At 42.7% G+C, this 16126-nt stretch overlaps 1 protein-coding gene across 2 annotated transcripts; it reads left to right on the forward strand.

Annotated features, from left to right (window-relative positions):
* The first annotated feature begins 2460 nt into the window (after positions 1–2460).
* Positions 2461–7482, forward strand: CTLA4 (cytotoxic T-lymphocyte associated protein 4). 2 transcript variants are annotated; one of them, XM_063075616.1, is made up of 4 exons: positions 2461–2569; positions 5090–5437; positions 5909–6018; positions 7378–7482. In XM_063075616.1, exons 1-4 carry the CDS (start codon positions 2461–2463, stop codon positions 7480–7482), a joined length of 672 nt encoding a protein of 223 aa, XP_062931686.1. The 2 variants fall into 2 exon arrangements, with proteins under 2 accessions (XP_062931686.1, XP_062931695.1); XM_063075625.1 differs by lacking the exon at positions 5909–6018 and having other exon boundaries at positions 7378–7433.
* Positions 7483–16126: the final 8644 nt, after the last annotated feature.

The following is a 16126-nucleotide window of genomic DNA, read 5'->3' on the forward strand; positions in this document are numbered from 1 at the left end:
TTAACCCTCAATGCCTTGGTTTTATTTTTTATAAAAAGGGAAAAATAATAACTCCAGTCCTATAGGGTTGTTATGAGACTTGAATGAGACAAAACTTGACAAGCATTTGAACAATTCCTGGCAGCAGCACAGTACCTCCCAAGCTGTAAATACGGTGTCATCCTAAACTTCTCCCTCCACTCACTGACCATAGATTAGTCCCTTTAGTTTACACTTGGATCTTGTTTCCGCTTCTGCCACTGCCTTAGTTTAGACCAGGGTTTGGCAAGCAATAGCTACAGGTCAAATCCAGCCTCACCCTGTTTTTGTCAATAAAGTTTTATTGGATCAAAGTCATGCCCATTTGTTTAATCTATGGCTGCTTTTTCCCTAAAGTGGCAGAGTTGAATAACAGAGGCTGTATGGTGTGCAAATCATAATATATTCACTATCTGGACCTTTACAGAAAAAATTTTCCAACTCCTGATGCCTGGGATATTACAAGAGTCTCCTTCCTTCTTTTCCTGGTTATATATTATTCTTCCTTGAACCCATCCTCCCCATCTTTCTTTCTGCACAACAGAGAATTTCTTAAAATGTGAACTCAGTCATGCCCATTCACTTTGTGCTTCATCTGCCTTCACTGCTAAGATGAGCTTCACCTACTGCTCATCCCCGTGTCGCTGGCCCTTTCCAACCTTGGCACGTGCTGTCTTTTTGTCTGAATACCCACTCCTTGCCCTTGTCCTCAATAATAAACTCAGGCTTCCCTTCCTCTGACAAGCCCTTTCTGACTTCCACAGGCTGAACCAATGGCTTCTGCTCCTCTACAGCTTGTACCACACTTCGATTCCAGCATTTATCTCATTCTATCGTGACCATGGGTTTAGCTATCTGTCCCCGCCACTGCTGTGGGTTCCTCTCAAGGGCAAGAACATACATTTTTTACTTAAAAAAAAATCTCCTGTGCCCAGTCTGGGACTTGGCCCTTAGTAAGTGCCCATTCCGTTGTTATTACCTGTTGGTATTTGAGCTGGGGTTTGAAGACTTCTACAAGGTGCTGAGGGAGTATAGAAAATAGGCAGGTTAGGAGAGGCTTCCTGGATAAGGTGACAGCTTGGCTAGGTCCTGGAGAATGAGAATAAGGATAAAAATAAGATAATGGTAGAAAAAATGCAGTAGGAACTGACTGGCTAAAGGTGATGAGATCTGAAAGAGATGTGTTAGAGGAATGTCAAGCAGAGGAAGGGGGCATGTGAGGGAATGCTGGAAGATAGGCTAAAAAGAGAGGCATTGGTTGTGTTCTATAGCGCCTTCTCTGCTGTATTGAGGTGTGTGGCCCCTGGAAGGACCGGAGGAGGCAAATGCCATAGTCCATCCATATGCAGGTCAGTCTTCTAGAAGGCACTTAAAGCATCAGCTATGTTTTTGTCCTGTCATCATTTAATCCCAAGTGCACACAACTCCTGGCATAGTACAGGTTCTCAATAAATGTTTCTTTCATCATTGAAATGTACAAAATGTATGAAAATCTCCCAGATTTAAGGGAGGGGGTCTTTTATTAGATAAACATTTGTCCTATGTGCAGCTGTCATAAATTTAACTTCGTATTTAAATTTAACTTTTGGATTTTCTGCTTAAAAAAAATTCCTGTTAGAAAAAAGAAAGTCTATCCTCTTATGGAAATTTTTAATCTCTTGGATCATTTTGATTGACTTTTTCTGGACCTTCTCCAATGCTATTTTGTCTTTGTTGAGTTAAGGCTTTTAAGAACATCTGAATTCTCTCCTAATCTGCAAAACCAGAGGCAGTTTTTCCTGCCTCTCTTTCAGTTTATTTCTGTAATTTTGGTATTTTCTCTCAACAAAATGCTGAATGGAGTTAAGAAAATACACTCTTACTTGTAGGGCATGTTAAGGGACCGTTTGAAGGATAGTGCCTCACAGATAGAACATAGAATTTTTATTGATGATACCCACACACTTATGCTGTGATTAGCTCCAGGGCTCAGAGATGGCAGCTTATCAGTTTTGGGGATGTCAATGAAATAAATTGAGAAGTAAAAGATGCCCAGACAATTGAATAAAATTGGAAATTAGGGGGACTCCTGCACTCCAGGAAATTCTCCAAATCTTCATTTAGTTATCCAGATCCTCAAAGTGAACATGAAGCTTCAGTTTCAAATTGAGTACATTTTCCATCCATGGATTGGCTTGTTTTGTTCAGTTTTAATTTGAGTGGTTCAGGTTGTCTTTTCGACGTAACAGCTAAACCCACGGCTTCCTTTCTCGTAAAACCAAAACAAAAAGGCTTTCTATTCAGGTGCCTTCTGCGTGTGCACATGTATAGTACATATCTGGGATCAAAGCTATCTATATAAAGTCCTTGATTCTGTGTGGGTTCAAACACATTTCAAAGCTTCAGGATCCTGAAAGGTTTCGCTCTGCTTCCTGAAGACCTGAACACCGCTCCCATAAAGCCATGGCTTGCTTTGGATCCCAGAGGCACGAGGCTCGCCTGGACCTGGCTTCCAGGACCTTGCCCTGCACTGCCCTGTTTTCTCTTCTCTTCATCCCTGTCTTCTCCAAAGGTGAGTGAGACTTTTAGAGAATAAAGGGGGAGGAGGTGTTTCTCCCACCCGGGTTTCATTTCTCTCAGCAATCAAGGGCAGTGATTTACAGCAAAGCCAGAAGTTAAAACTCCAGTCTCCTGGCTTAGATGACTCTGTATTTTAAGGCAAGCAGAGGACAGCTGGCAGCAGTAAATAAGCAGAGATATAGCTCAAAGCAGAGTGCCAGTTATTTAGTAGGGGCTTAATGAATACATGTGAGCTGGCTTGGGAGACACAGGCAATTTCAGACATTTAAGAGGGAAAAGACATTCTCAGTCCTGAATACATCTGAGCTTGGTATCAGGGTGAGCTCAATATTTTTCCTTTAAGAAAACATTGACTTAAGCAAATCATAGGAAGAGTTTCTTTCCTATACAATTCAAGGTTTAAAGGTCATCTAATTCATTAATTTAGCTAGTTTGTTTAAAATTTAAGCAAATCGTGGGAATAATACCTTCTTTACTCAATTCAAGGTTTTAAGTACGTCTTAATCAATTCTATAAGCTAGTTAGCCAATTGTTTTAAAAATGAAATAGTTTGAAGTTGCAAAAAAAGAAAAAAAAAAAAAGAAAAGAAAAGAAAAGAAAGGAAGAAAGCAAACCATTAGTCTGTTTGGCATAAGATGCTTAATTGTTGCCTGACCTACATGTGGATTTCAGATGCAGATCCCCAGTTTTCAGATGAAATAAAGCTCTTTAGAGGTTTATACTAGGTTTGTTACATGACTTATAATGATGAGATTTTCATTGTATCTCAACCTTATCTCTCTCTAGACCTTCTTGGTTAAGAAACCATGCAGTTTGTGTGAAGTAGGTACTCAAAAGATATTCGATGATTTAATTTTCCTATTTTACATATTTTGAACATGTAAATATTAAATACCCCTGTACGTATTCAAATTTCCTTTTTAGGAAATGTATCTCAACCTGTAACTAGGATCCTCCCATGGTGGATACTAGAAAATTGAGTGTGACCAGATTTAGTGGTGATAAGTGTGACCTCGCTTGGGGAGAGATCAGGAAATTTGGTCTTCCTTAGGGTTAGAGTCAATACAATAAAGATTGTCAAGTGCCCATTGGGCAAGATATAACTACTGCTCCCAGGAGTTTATGAGCTGGAGGCAGTACATGGAGAAGGTATGATTAGCTCACAAAAAACTTTAATATAGGGCAGAACTTGATTAACTGCAATGGAGTTGTTGCAGTGCAAAGGATGCTCAGAGGGCATCTCTAATAGGCAGAACTGAAGGCTGGGGAAGGAGTCTGCTGTCTACCAGCTATAGCTGCTGAAATAACCAGGGTGATGGCTGCTGCCATATTGTTCTGTCTTCTAAGGCCAGATGTCCTGTACAGGTGCTTGGGGGGAGGGACTACTGTCTCTAGTACAGAGTGATCTATAGGCAGGAAGAGGTGTCCCAGAGACTTAGACTGGAGTGATAGATTGGTAGTGGATCATGGAGGACATTAAATATTATTTATTTTATTTGTTGGTTCACAATCAATGTTAGTAAAGCATCAGATGAGCGTCATTATTCAATCCAAATTTTGGGTGTCACTTGTAAGATTGACTGAAGAGGGGCCAGGTTAGTTACAGGAAGATAACTTGACATGAAGCCACCATTTTTTGGATGCAAGTCTCTTTATATGGAGAGCTTGCCTCCCTTATCCTGTAGCAGGCAGAGAGAAAAGAAAGAACAAAGGAGTAGAAGAGTGTTCAAGTGAAGGAGAGAGGGAGGGTGGAAGAGGTGGTGGCAGGGGAAGCCCACAGAAGTTAACAGCAGGGTTGCCTTAACCTAGACAGGAAACGACCTGGTGCCCTCAGCTCTGTGGCTTCCTTCAAATATCAGCATCTCCCACTCTTGTGACAGTAATGCCAGGGAAGGGGTGACTGGCATAATGAGCCACGGCTCAGCTACTCCCGGGGGATAAAAATAGGTGGGTTCAGGGCCAGTGAAATAAACAGGTGGAGGTTTGTGAGCTTTGCTTTCAGAGAGAAGGCAGGATTCTGCGCCTCAACCTCCAGAATTTTCCCTACTACTCATTATGGTTCCTGAACTAGAGTTCCTATAGTTCTATTATCACCTTGGTATACCAGCGATGAAGGGCACTTAGATATCATCTGATCGAATCCCCTCTTATCCTATGTGAGAAAGATGAATGCCATCGGGGAGGCCCCAGGTCACATGTTTCATGACAGAGCCAGGTCTCCTGTTCATCCCATCAGTGTTCTTCCTGCCACAGTCAACTGTCTTCAAGAAACTATTTCCTAATAAAGAGTAAAGTTTATGGAGAGCAGCTGGAAAATAGCTGAGAGATGGAGGGGAGACTGGGCAGGGTGCAGAGGGGAGGGCTAAGGGAGGGTGATGGGCTTGGACAAGGGGGAGAGAGGCGCTGGAAGGTGAAACTGGAGGGGCTGGTCAAAGACAGCCCTTCCCCACTGGGGGTTTTGGCCGCGGCTCAGCATGAGCTCACTGAGTTCGCTTTGGCTTTTCCATGCCAGCGATGCACGTGGCCCAGCCTGCAGTGGTGCTGGCCAGCAGCCGGGGTGTCGCCAGCTTTGTGTGTGAGTACGCGTCTTCAGGCAAAGCCACTGAAGTCCGGGTGACAGTGCTACGGCAAGACAACAGCCAGGTGACTGAAGTCTGCGCTGCGACGTACATGGTGGAGAATGAGTTGACCTTCCTCGATGATTCCACCTGCGCTGGCACCTCCAGTGGAAACAAAGTGAACCTCACCATCCAAGGGCTGAGGGCCGCGGACACAGGGCTCTACATCTGCAAGGTGGAACTCATGTACCCGCCACCATACTACATGGGCATGGGCAATGGAACCCAGATTTATGTCATCGGTGAGCCGAGCCATTTCACTAAGTTGACACCTTTTGCACTGCTGTGTTCTTTGTACAAAAACAATTTTGAAAATAGTTGCCTTAATTTCAGGTCATTCAGTTTTAGGACTGTGGAAACTCTCTTTAAGAGTTTTTAACCACGTGATAGTCTTGCCTATTATGGATGGCGACCTGAATAGCATTTTGACTGTAAAATAAAATGAGTTAGGGAAGGTGTTTTTTCTCCTGGCAGGTTAGGGCACTCACTCTGGAGTGATAATCATCATGAAGTTTGGCCTTATGCTTTCTATATGACACTCCTGGGCAAGTAGTCCCACATAGCTAGATCTGTTTGTGGGCTACCGACACAATTTAGGGGTGGACATTAAGGTTGGGAAGCTCTAACTTCTTCCTTTTTTTCACCTACTGGGGGAATAGGACCCTGAGGTTTAAAACTGTCTCAGAGAGGCTTTGCTTTGTTTTCTGTTGCAGATCCAGAACCATGCCCAGATTCTGACTTCCTCCTCTGGATCCTTGCAGCAGTTAGCTCGGGATTGTTTTTTTACAGCTTTCTCATCACAGCTGTTTCTTTGAACAAAATGGTGAGTGTGATGCTGACAGTGCAGCACGTTTGGTGGGGACACCTTTAGTGGTGTCAACTGACCAATGACGGTCTTGAGTTTACTTTTTTTGAGACGAAGCAATAACTGGAGAGGAGGAAGGACAGTGGTAAAGAACGCACTAGAACTCCAGGCATTGGCCTTTGGGGTTTCAGGATGACTAACATTTTAGATGAGTGTTTGACATTGAATGTTTGTGTGCTTCTGAACAGGGTTTCAGTTTGAGTAATCATCTGAACAACATGGGGCAGCTGCTTTGCTCTGTATCTTCATGACAATTGCACTTAATGACTTTGAAACACAAGATTAGCTGGGCAATGCTGCTAGAGAGGACCACCTGGATGGATTTTAGACTCCTCCTAAATGTCTCTGTTTCACCTGGAAGTCATCTCTTGCAGTCACCCAGTGCCTTCCTTGTTCAAGCTGTAGCTGCCCACATTACACCTGTCGCTATTATCCAGCCTGCTTGACTGGGACATTTCGCCCTCCCCTCCAGCCCAGTAAATGGAAGCCCCAGTTTTTATTTACTGCAGTTGTTGGTAGTAGAAGAGGTGGGGGTGTGGAATCAGGCCTCCAGTCAGGATTTCTTCCTTTTTTTAAATTAAAAATTTAAATTTATTATTAGCATATTCATTCTTACAAATCGTGATATTTCTTCATGTCCTTTAGGATTTCTTTCCAACAGTCCCTCTTAGCCATCTTTGCCTGAAGCTGGCTTTGCCATCTCAAACTCACCCTTCCCCCTCCCTCTCCCTTATCTCCTCTGTTCACCCCCCGCCCCCCCCCAATGACACACTCTATTCCAAGATCATCTACTCAACCTGGCAGTCACGTTCTGTTGCTATAGGTTCTTCCTACCTCATTTGCTACAAACTACCACATACTAGTAGACTAGACCTTAATTTACTAAGGTGATAAAAACTGGGAACTTATGCAGACAGAGAAAATGTAATAAAAAGCATACGAGGAGGAGCAGTGGAGATGAGAAGTACAGTTCTTGAACAGGGTAATTAAAGTTTATTACCATATCAAGCTTGTTCCTTCATGGACAAGATTAGTCAATTATCATAGGCATTTCTGGGTGTTTTTCATGAAGCTTTCTCCAAGTCTCTTTCTCTTATCTTCCAATAAAGGCAAATGATTGCTATTTTACATCTAAATCACAGAGTTATTTATCTAAAATGAATTTTAATAGCCAAATCAAGAAAATCTCCTGGGGCTTATAATTCAGTATGTTGTGAACATTCATTTTCAATGAAGTAGGGACCCAATATATGTTGAGTTCTATTATGGTTAGAAGTGGCTTCAATAATAATTACTGTTTCTTTTTGTGTTTGGCAGCTAAAGAAAAGAAGCCCTCTTACAACAGGGGTCTATGTGAAAATGCCCCCAACTGAGCCAGAATGTGAAAAGCAATTTCAGCCTTATTTTATTCCCATCAATTGAGAGGACATTATGAAGAAAAAAGACCATATGACAATTTGTAAGAGCTCAAGCAATTCTAACTTTTTTGCTGTCCGGCTTTTTTTTTTTTTTTATTTGTTTGTGTATTTTGGGGGGAATTCATCTCTTTTTAATTTAAAGCTGGATGCAGAACCCAAATTAAGCATACTGCAATTTAAAGCAAAGGGGCAGGAAAACAGAGCCGGGATGTTTCTGTCATATTGGGTCCAATTTTAGTAAAAGCATCATATGGGAGCAATATGGGAATGCAGCATTATGATGTAGGGTCAAGGGAATCAGTTTGGAAATGGTACAGTCCAAAGAAAGGAAGGAAGGGGCAAGGGAGAGGTGTATATTGTACAAACTTCTATTTATGTGTGATTCGTTTATAGCTGAGATGATCTTTTTGTGTTAAATTTTTATGCCATGTTATTTTTCTTAACAAATGTATAATTACATGAAGACTTTAAAAAACTCACATGACTACGTTTTAGCCAGTGATTCCAAAGGTTGTATTGTACCAATATGTATTTTTTTTATGTGATAGTATTGTGCATGAGGGCCACATGTGTTTTTGTGTATTTGCTGATGGTTTGAATATAAACACTATATGGCAGTGTCTTCCCACCATGGGTTCTGGGGAAGTTTTGTGGAGAAGCTCAGGACACTAATACACCAGGTAAAATACAAGGTCATTTGCTAACTGGCTTGGAAACTGGGTAAGCTCGGAGCAGTACTCAATTGTACTGAATTATATTGAATTGGTGTTAACATGTGCTTTGGGCTTCTTTCAATGGTTTGCAAGGAAGCCAAAGTGAGTGTATCTGAGTTAACTTGACAGAAAACTGTTGTCAAGGCAATGGCTCACTCCAGGAGACCTGTAGGTATGACCTCCTAGGAAGCTCCAGTTCCATGGGCCCAATTCCTTAAAAACACATGGTTAATGCCATGGACAGAAGAAAGCAGCAGTTGGCAGAATGGGCTGCATGAAGGTTTTTGAAAACTAACACTGTTGGTGTTTTGTAACTCAATATTTTCCATGAAAATGCAACAACATGTATAATATTTTTAATTAAATAAAAATCTATTGTGGTTGTTTTCCAGAGTTGTCTTTATCATTCTTGTATGTATTTGAATACTGTGTTTGAGTTGTTTTTGATTGATTCATTCAGCAGTTGGTGGAGACTCTAATATTAGAATTACTGGAAACAAATTGGAAAAACACAAAAGGTCAGGTAATGCTTCATGAGTCCCCTATACACCAGCGCATTACCTATAAGCTGTTCTCGGAAGGAATCTATCCTTTTTCCTTTTGGTTTCTTCACAATTATTTGGGATATAACGTGGGTTAACACAGACATACAAGTCCTTTATAAATCACATGGCATGCTCCTTAACACAGGTTATTTTCCTCCTTTCTCTTACCCACAGCTTTCTCAGCTCAACTCTCATAAGGATTACAGTTGCCATGACAACTCCGGTGTTGTCAATCATGCCCCTTGTAGCCATTTTGATCTGCCTTTGTGGCAAATGGAGCTTTACTTTGTGGCTTCCAAATGGACTATTTCACAGATGGTGGTTGTGTTGGTGGTGAGGGTGTTGTGGAACACACTCGTACTCCTGTGTTGCTATAAGCTGGCAGTCCTGGGCCTGGCCCACTGAGCTCTCTGTGATTCTTGGTTAACCAATGTGTAGCCTCAGCCTGCTTAGTTTCTTTCCACTTAAGGTTTCTTATTTTTGACCTCCACATACTGTTATTATCTTGTGCAATGATTCTCAGTGTGGTCAGGGACCACCTTTACCTGAATCTACTGGGTCACTTATTAAAAACACTGATTCAGGGCTGACCCCGTGGCGCACTCGGGAGAGTGCGGCGCTGGGAGTGCAGCGACGCTCCCGCCACGGGTTCAGATCCTATATAGGAATGGCCGGTGCGTTCACTGGCTGAGTACTGGTCACGAAATGGACAAAAAAAAAAAAAAAAACCCAAAAAACAACACTGATTCAAGTGCTTAACTCCAGATGTACAGAACCAGAATCTTCGGATGGTAGGGCCAGGAGTTTGTATTTCCAAGAAGCTCGTCAGTGCTTCTTATACCCATCAGATTTTGAGAATTGCAGCCCAGGGAACTCTCTCTGTCTCTGTCTTTTTCTCTCTCTTGCTCACTATTGCTCTCTCTCTCTATTTCCCAGCAAGTGCTAACAGACAAATGAGACAGTATGTAGTAAGCATTCCATAAAGGTTTGTTAAATGAAAATGAACAGGTCTTTTAAGAGAAGGTAATGATTATTACCTAGAATGAGCTACTATGTGGAAGACTGTGCTTCCTGCTCTCTTGGTCTGTAGTTGGTAGCCATGAAGAAACACACATATTAGGAACCCCAATGAATAGCACGATACCATTTCTACTCCTCTAAATGTGTTTAGAGAGATCACAATTTTCCAAAGTTGATGGCAGATCAAAATGACAGAGAGGGCCTTAGACAGGTGACCTCCCAGGTACCCTTCAAATGCCATTAGACAATGTACTACTTTATATAAGCTTAATATCTCCTCTGCTATCACCTGAAATCCTACCATTTGCTATTCATTGATCAACTCCATGCATCATTTGCTATTCATTGAGTTAAGCATTGCCTTCTTCATTCAGTCTCAATTTTGTAAGAATAAAATACTCTTTAGCTCAAAAAATTTCTTCTTTAGGCAGAAGAATTGGTCAAGAAAACTGTGTCATGGGGTTCTGCTGAAAGGGAAGAAAGCAAATATGAGGGTGGGGGAGCACATCTGGGCACCATATAAAAGACTTTTCTAAACCCCGTTTTGTTTATGAGAGTAAATCCATTGTCTACAATCCCCAGAGAGGTCCATTGCCCCCCAAATCAGAGAACCAACTGTCTCATGGCATTCCAGCCTTCATCATCATCTCCATCTCTGGGGTCAGGGTCCTGGGGAAGCCCAAAGGCTCCATGCATCTAAATGGGGCTTGGTCTACCATGCAGGGGGAGCCTGGGGACTGTTACCCTCCTCCCAGGCAGGAGTGTGGATGACAAGGGGAGCAGTATAGAGCTACCAGGGGCTGCAGGGTCAGCTCTTGCTCCTACATACTCATCAGCACATGCCTCTGCTCAGCTCTCTTCTTCCAGTATGGTGCCCTGATTTCTGCTACTTCCTGTTTCCCTATTTCTCACCTCCAAATATCTTTGTCCCTCATTCCCACATCCATCAAGACTAATCTCAGATTTTGCCTCCACCACCAGCTTTGCTGAAACTTTAAGCCCACATGGATTACTCCCCTGCTGTTTCAGAGCTATCCTTGGTTTCATCTCTAATATCAAATGTTTATGCCTTTTCTCTTGGTCAGAAGCTTCTCCAAGACAGGGATCATCACTGCTCTAGGCATAGAGTAGATGCTCAAATAAATGGATTGTGGAGTTGGAGAGCTAGGACATCTGGGACCATGAGAAGGACAACTGTCTTCTATGCAGAACTCATCTGTGTTTTCTTAGGTAGCCTCAGCCTAATCTTTCCCATTTGATCAGCAGAACTGTGTGTAGGTAAATGCATCTCTTGGCTTAAACTTTGAAGACCCAGGAATGTGAACTCCAGTTGGCTACTCTGCCCCACACAGACTACTTTTATCTTAATCTAGTCTTATTTCCCATCTTTTTTTTTGTGTGTGAATTCTTATTTTTATTTTCTCTCTCTCTCTCTCTCTCTCTGTTTTAACTGTGGGTGGTTGCTAAAACTGAGTATATTTTTACACACAGTCAGAGCCTTCTTCCATATCCACAGTTGATATACACTTAATTTAACTTATTTGGAAGTGAACTTGCAAAATGTTGATGTCACTGTGTTGTTAACTGGAGCAAAGCCAGTTAAGAAGTTCAAGAATTTATCAATTAGTCATTGTTTTGGGAGGTCTCCAAGCGAAAGAGAAAATTATTTTCTGTCGAACGTTATCCCTATTGCCTCATTTTTCTTTTACACCTGGTGAGAACCATGACTCAGGCTCCTTAGAGGCCTTGTTTTAATTCACATGTTTTTTTCCTCATCTCAGGTTAATGTTCTCTGTTCCATCCAGCAATATGACACACCTTGTTGATGGAAAGGCAGCAAAGTTTCTTTTTTTCCTCTTTTATCTTTCCTGGGCTATGGGCTGGGATTGGGGTTAGTAGGGAGGTTTGCCAGATTCAGCCAAAACAGACAAAAAACCCCAGGATGCCCTATATTTAATCTTACAACCATATCAGCAGGAAAGTTTATATTCCTAATGCAGAGTAAATAAAAAGTGTTCTGGAGACCCTTCTTCGAAGTTTCTGGGCAGGAACAACCTGAGACTGTAACTACTGTTCTAATTCTAGCATGATCTCCTATTCCCACTCCTGGGCACATCTGGCACTGGTACTTTGTAAATGGGGGTTAATGGGTCCTGCAGGGGAGGCAGCTATTTATCTTCTAAGCAATTTTCTTAGAAGTCAACCCACTCTGATGTGTATGGCGAGGAGTCTGACATTCAGGCCCTTCCTGGAAATCTTTGCTTTCATGGGTGCACTCTATGATAGTTTTTCTTACATTTATTGTGCACAATAATCATCTGGAGCATTTGGAGAAAAAGCAGACCAAGGTGCCTCAGACCCAGAGCTTCTCATTTATAAAATCTGAGACAGGGCCTGGGGATTTTAATACTTCAGTGGGTCTTTGGACCATACTTTCAGAAGCCGTTGTCTAATTCAAGATCCTACCATCATAGATGATCAGGACTAGAGAAGGGACCTTGGAAATTATCTTCACATGTTAGAAGAAAATAAGGCCCAGAGACATTAGGAAACTTGCCCAAGTTCTCAGAGAGAGAAAGGATTTGAACCAGGCTGGGAAGACAGATCTCCAGATTTTCACCTCAGATCTGAGACATATGATTGGTCCAGGCTCCATTCAGGCAGGCAATGCTGTCCACAGAGGTCCATGAGCCTTTCTGCCCAGGGCTGTCCTTTGCAGGCTGCTTCTGGGGCATCTCTGCCACCCCTCCAGGCTACCCCTAGAGAACTTACTCTCCTCCCACCTCTGTCCCAATTGCTCCTGTGAAGCCTCAATTGGCTCCATCTTTTCCATCTCTCCCTTAACCTTCCAGGGCATAGCAAAATAGTCCTAGGTGACCCAGTCTGTCCTTAGCAATCCTACAGAAGAATGCTGCATGAGAAAATACAGAACAAACCACTGCTGACAGTCGTTCAGCAAAGCCAGCAGTATACTGAGAAAGCTGAATTCTGCTGGAAAGTTGTGTAACAAACCATCGAGATGGAACGTGCTCTTTTTATCACACACAATCAGGTTACCATAGCAACCAAGCGTTTCAAAAACATGATATTAGTCACACAAAGTGATGTTGTCTATTGGAACAAAAAGAGGAGGCTGTCTCTGGGAGGAATTGTAGGAAATACATTTCAGGAGGTGATTTCAAATTTCAGAAAGCAACACAAATGACTCCTCATGAGCAGCACTTTTCTGAAGGACATTTCCTGTTCCTTCTTGCATGACCTTGACAACATTTTAGTCCATGCTGCATTCATCTCACTGTTAGCTTATTTTCTTCATTGGTGAAGACGAGTCTTGCTTTCCTTCTTTGTAGTTAGCATGTAACTCAAACATTAGTCTCTAGTCTCCTGTGAACATCTTTTTGCCCTTGGCATTTCACAGTTATTGTTAACCACAGCAGAACATAAAGGGCAGGAAGCTTAACTTTGTAAATTATGGCCAGCACTCTCTTGTGTTCCTTTCCTACTGAGGAAGCTGCCATACTGGATACAATTTGTGAGCTCCTTGTTCTGAATGAAGAAGGAGGGGAAACCAACATATGAAGCCTCAGATTCCACACAGATGGATGTACATTAGCTAAAGCAATTCCCACGATATCCCTGCAGAAGAAGTTCTGCCATCGCCTCCATTTTACAGATGAGGAAACTGAGATTCAGAAAGTTTTAATTACTTGCCCAAGTAATTAAATTACCATACAGCTGGTAAGTGGCAGAATCAGGATTAGGACTGATGTTTAATTCCAAAGCCCGTGTTCTTTTCAAATGACCATTTCTGGAGGCTACCTGCAAAAGGAAAAGAACAAAAGGAAAAGTGAATGGGGACTGAAGTGTTAAAGAAGAAAAGTGTGTTCACGGGGGTTACAAGTGGGTGTTGGAATATGTGAATGCTCTTTTGGACAAATGTTTTTAAGATTTTCTGAAGGAGCTTATTATGAGATTATCCTCAGCAGCTGAAAGCTGTAACTGGAGAGAGAGAAACGAGACACTGAAGGCCTTTAAAGATGGACCACTAGTTTCAACCCACAGTTTTAGCAATAGCTACTTTCCCATTCAGTGGCTGGCACGCCTTTCTGGCCCTCAGGGATTATAGCTTCTCACACTGATGAGATGGGGGAAAATGAAAACCATTAATACAGCCAGAGGGAAGCTTAATTCTCATGTAACCTGTAGCATGCTCCCTGCAAATGGGGTGATTCTCCATTCAAAATAGGCTGGAGGTAATAGAAAGCAATGACCAATGGTAGTCGGTGGGGGTTATGTTGCACGTAGACCTGTGAACCTTGGAATGAGGCTAATTTGTAAAAGGATAATAATCAGCCTGGGGTAGAGGATGGGGGTGGGGTGAAGAGGAGGGAAGATCTCTGAGTTGGGGTTGAAGGGTGCTGGGAAATAGCAATGAATCCCTTGGAGGAAAAAAAAAATAGAAAAAAAGCAGAAGACAGAGGCCTGAAGATTCCCCAAATGGCAAATGATGTGAACTGGTATTTGTGAATAAAATTATAGAGCAGGGCCCAGTGCCACAGGCCACAGAGAAGATGGAGAGAAGCCCCAGTCAGAACCAGAGAACTATCCAGCCGGGATTGTGATGGAGATAGCTATGCAGAAGTATGTATTTCTACCAGAAGTCGAAGAATGGAAATATCTGAGGCCAAAACAGAAAAAGATCTTCTGTGCTGGGAATGGGTGTTAATGGCAACGGGTCCACCCTAGACCAGTGGTGGTGGAGGCAGGGGTGTGTGTGCTGTGTGGGTGGGCACTGAGCAGGGTTGGAAGCTGTTCGTGGGGGAGCAGTGTCAGGGAGCAAAGGATCTGCTGAGTGCTTTAAGCCTGTGCAAAGCTGAGTAGCAGGGGCTGCACATGTGCCAGTGTGAGTGTGTATAGTGTTTGTAGTTTGTGCCTGAGAAGAGACAGCATGAGAGCGGTGTTTGAGGTATGAAGGGATGTCATATGAAAGATGGATTAGATTTGCTTTGTGTGCTTCCTGGATCACTCAGCCCTGGTGTTCCACAGAAACACATGATGGAAAAGGGGATGTGTGTTATTTTTCTTCCTATATTAGGCTTGGATTCAGAGTTAGGGAGAGTGTACTGGATTTTGTCGTATTGCAGACTGGCTCAAGGCAGGCCTGTGGGATTCTCACCAACATCGGCTGGTGGGTAAAGGAAGGAACCAGGGGATTGGGCAGGCAGAAGCTGGAGAAGTGGACCTGCTTGCCAAACTAGCTCCTGCTGGGCAGGCGACTCTCCTATGGACTGCATCTGAGACTTATGATGGGTTCAGGCTCCATTTAGGCAGTTGTCACTGTCCACAGAGATCTAACTTGGAAGGGGGATAACATAGCAGGAAAGGATATGGTAAGAAATACTCAAAGTCAGGTGGCTATTGACCTTCTGGTGGGTCAATTGTTCACATTAGGATTCTCTCCAGCAAAGAATTAGGAGGCACAAAGAATAGGGCCCCATGCTCAGGGGGAGGCTAGGCATGGTGTCAGGGAGAATTGAAATGCTGGGCAAGTAAACTGAGACCAATGTCCAGTTGAACTTTACAAGGTGAGGAGGACCGCATTCTCCTGGAGACCTTGCCTGGAGATAATTGTCATAGACTGGGTTTGGGATTGACCACTGGGCCACTGGTCCCAGCCATATCTTAAAAATCCTTTTCAACGCAGTTCTCTAAGGATCCATGGATAGTCATTGCAGCTGGCACTCAAGATGTCATTGATAACTGCAAGGATTTTAACCATTTCCTACCCTTTCTAAGACCTATCTTAAATGTCCCTTCCTTTGTAAAGGCTTTCTAAACACTCACACGTGGTTATCTTCACTGTATTTGGTCCTTTACTCTTTTAGCTCTTATTGCTCTGCAGTATCAGTGTTTGTTGATGGCCTGTATCTTCTCTAGACTGTGCTCACTATGGGCAATGAGAGAGTTCTTCTCATATTTGTCTACCCAAACCTTTAGATAGGAAGATATTATTTCTATTTTTGCTAAGTAATCTGCCCAAGATCTCATCATGATAAGGGGCAGAGATGGATTTGAATTCCAGGTAGTCTGATTTAAAACCCTGTGCTCTTTTTCTGAAATCCTGCACTCACCAGTACCCTTCAGCATGTTGGCATGGGCAACATGTAGGCAGAGAACAAGGCTGAAGTTATGAGCACAGACAGGCTTATAAGGAATTTCATGGCTGCTCTGAAAATGAAGATCCCCTGCTCCACCCTCAGACCTCTGCATCTTCTGTGGTACATTATATACACTGAGATCAGACTTGTTTTGATGAATCTGACTTTTGACAACCCTCCTAACACTATTGCTTTTATTCGGTTGTAGCTGA

This window comes from Cynocephalus volans, chromosome 1 (genome assembly GCF_027409185.1).
Source record: "Cynocephalus volans isolate mCynVol1 chromosome 1, mCynVol1.pri, whole genome shotgun sequence".
Taxonomy (NCBI): Eukaryota; Metazoa; Chordata; class Mammalia; order Dermoptera; family Cynocephalidae; genus Cynocephalus; species Cynocephalus volans.

Excerpts from the sequence above, each read along its gene's own strand:
- CTLA4 (XM_063075616.1), top strand. The coding sequence starts at position 2,461 with ATGGCTTGCTTTGGATCCCAGAGGCACGAGGCTCGCCTGGACCTGGCT. Across the intron at positions 2,570-5,089 it reads CATCCCTGTCTTCTCCAAAG|CGATGCACGTGGCCCAGCCT; the intron begins GTGAGTGAGACT and ends TTTCCATGCCAG. Across the intron at positions 5,438-5,908 it reads AACCCAGATTTATGTCATCG|ATCCAGAACCATGCCCAGAT; the intron begins GTGAGCCGAGCC and ends TTTCTGTTGCAG.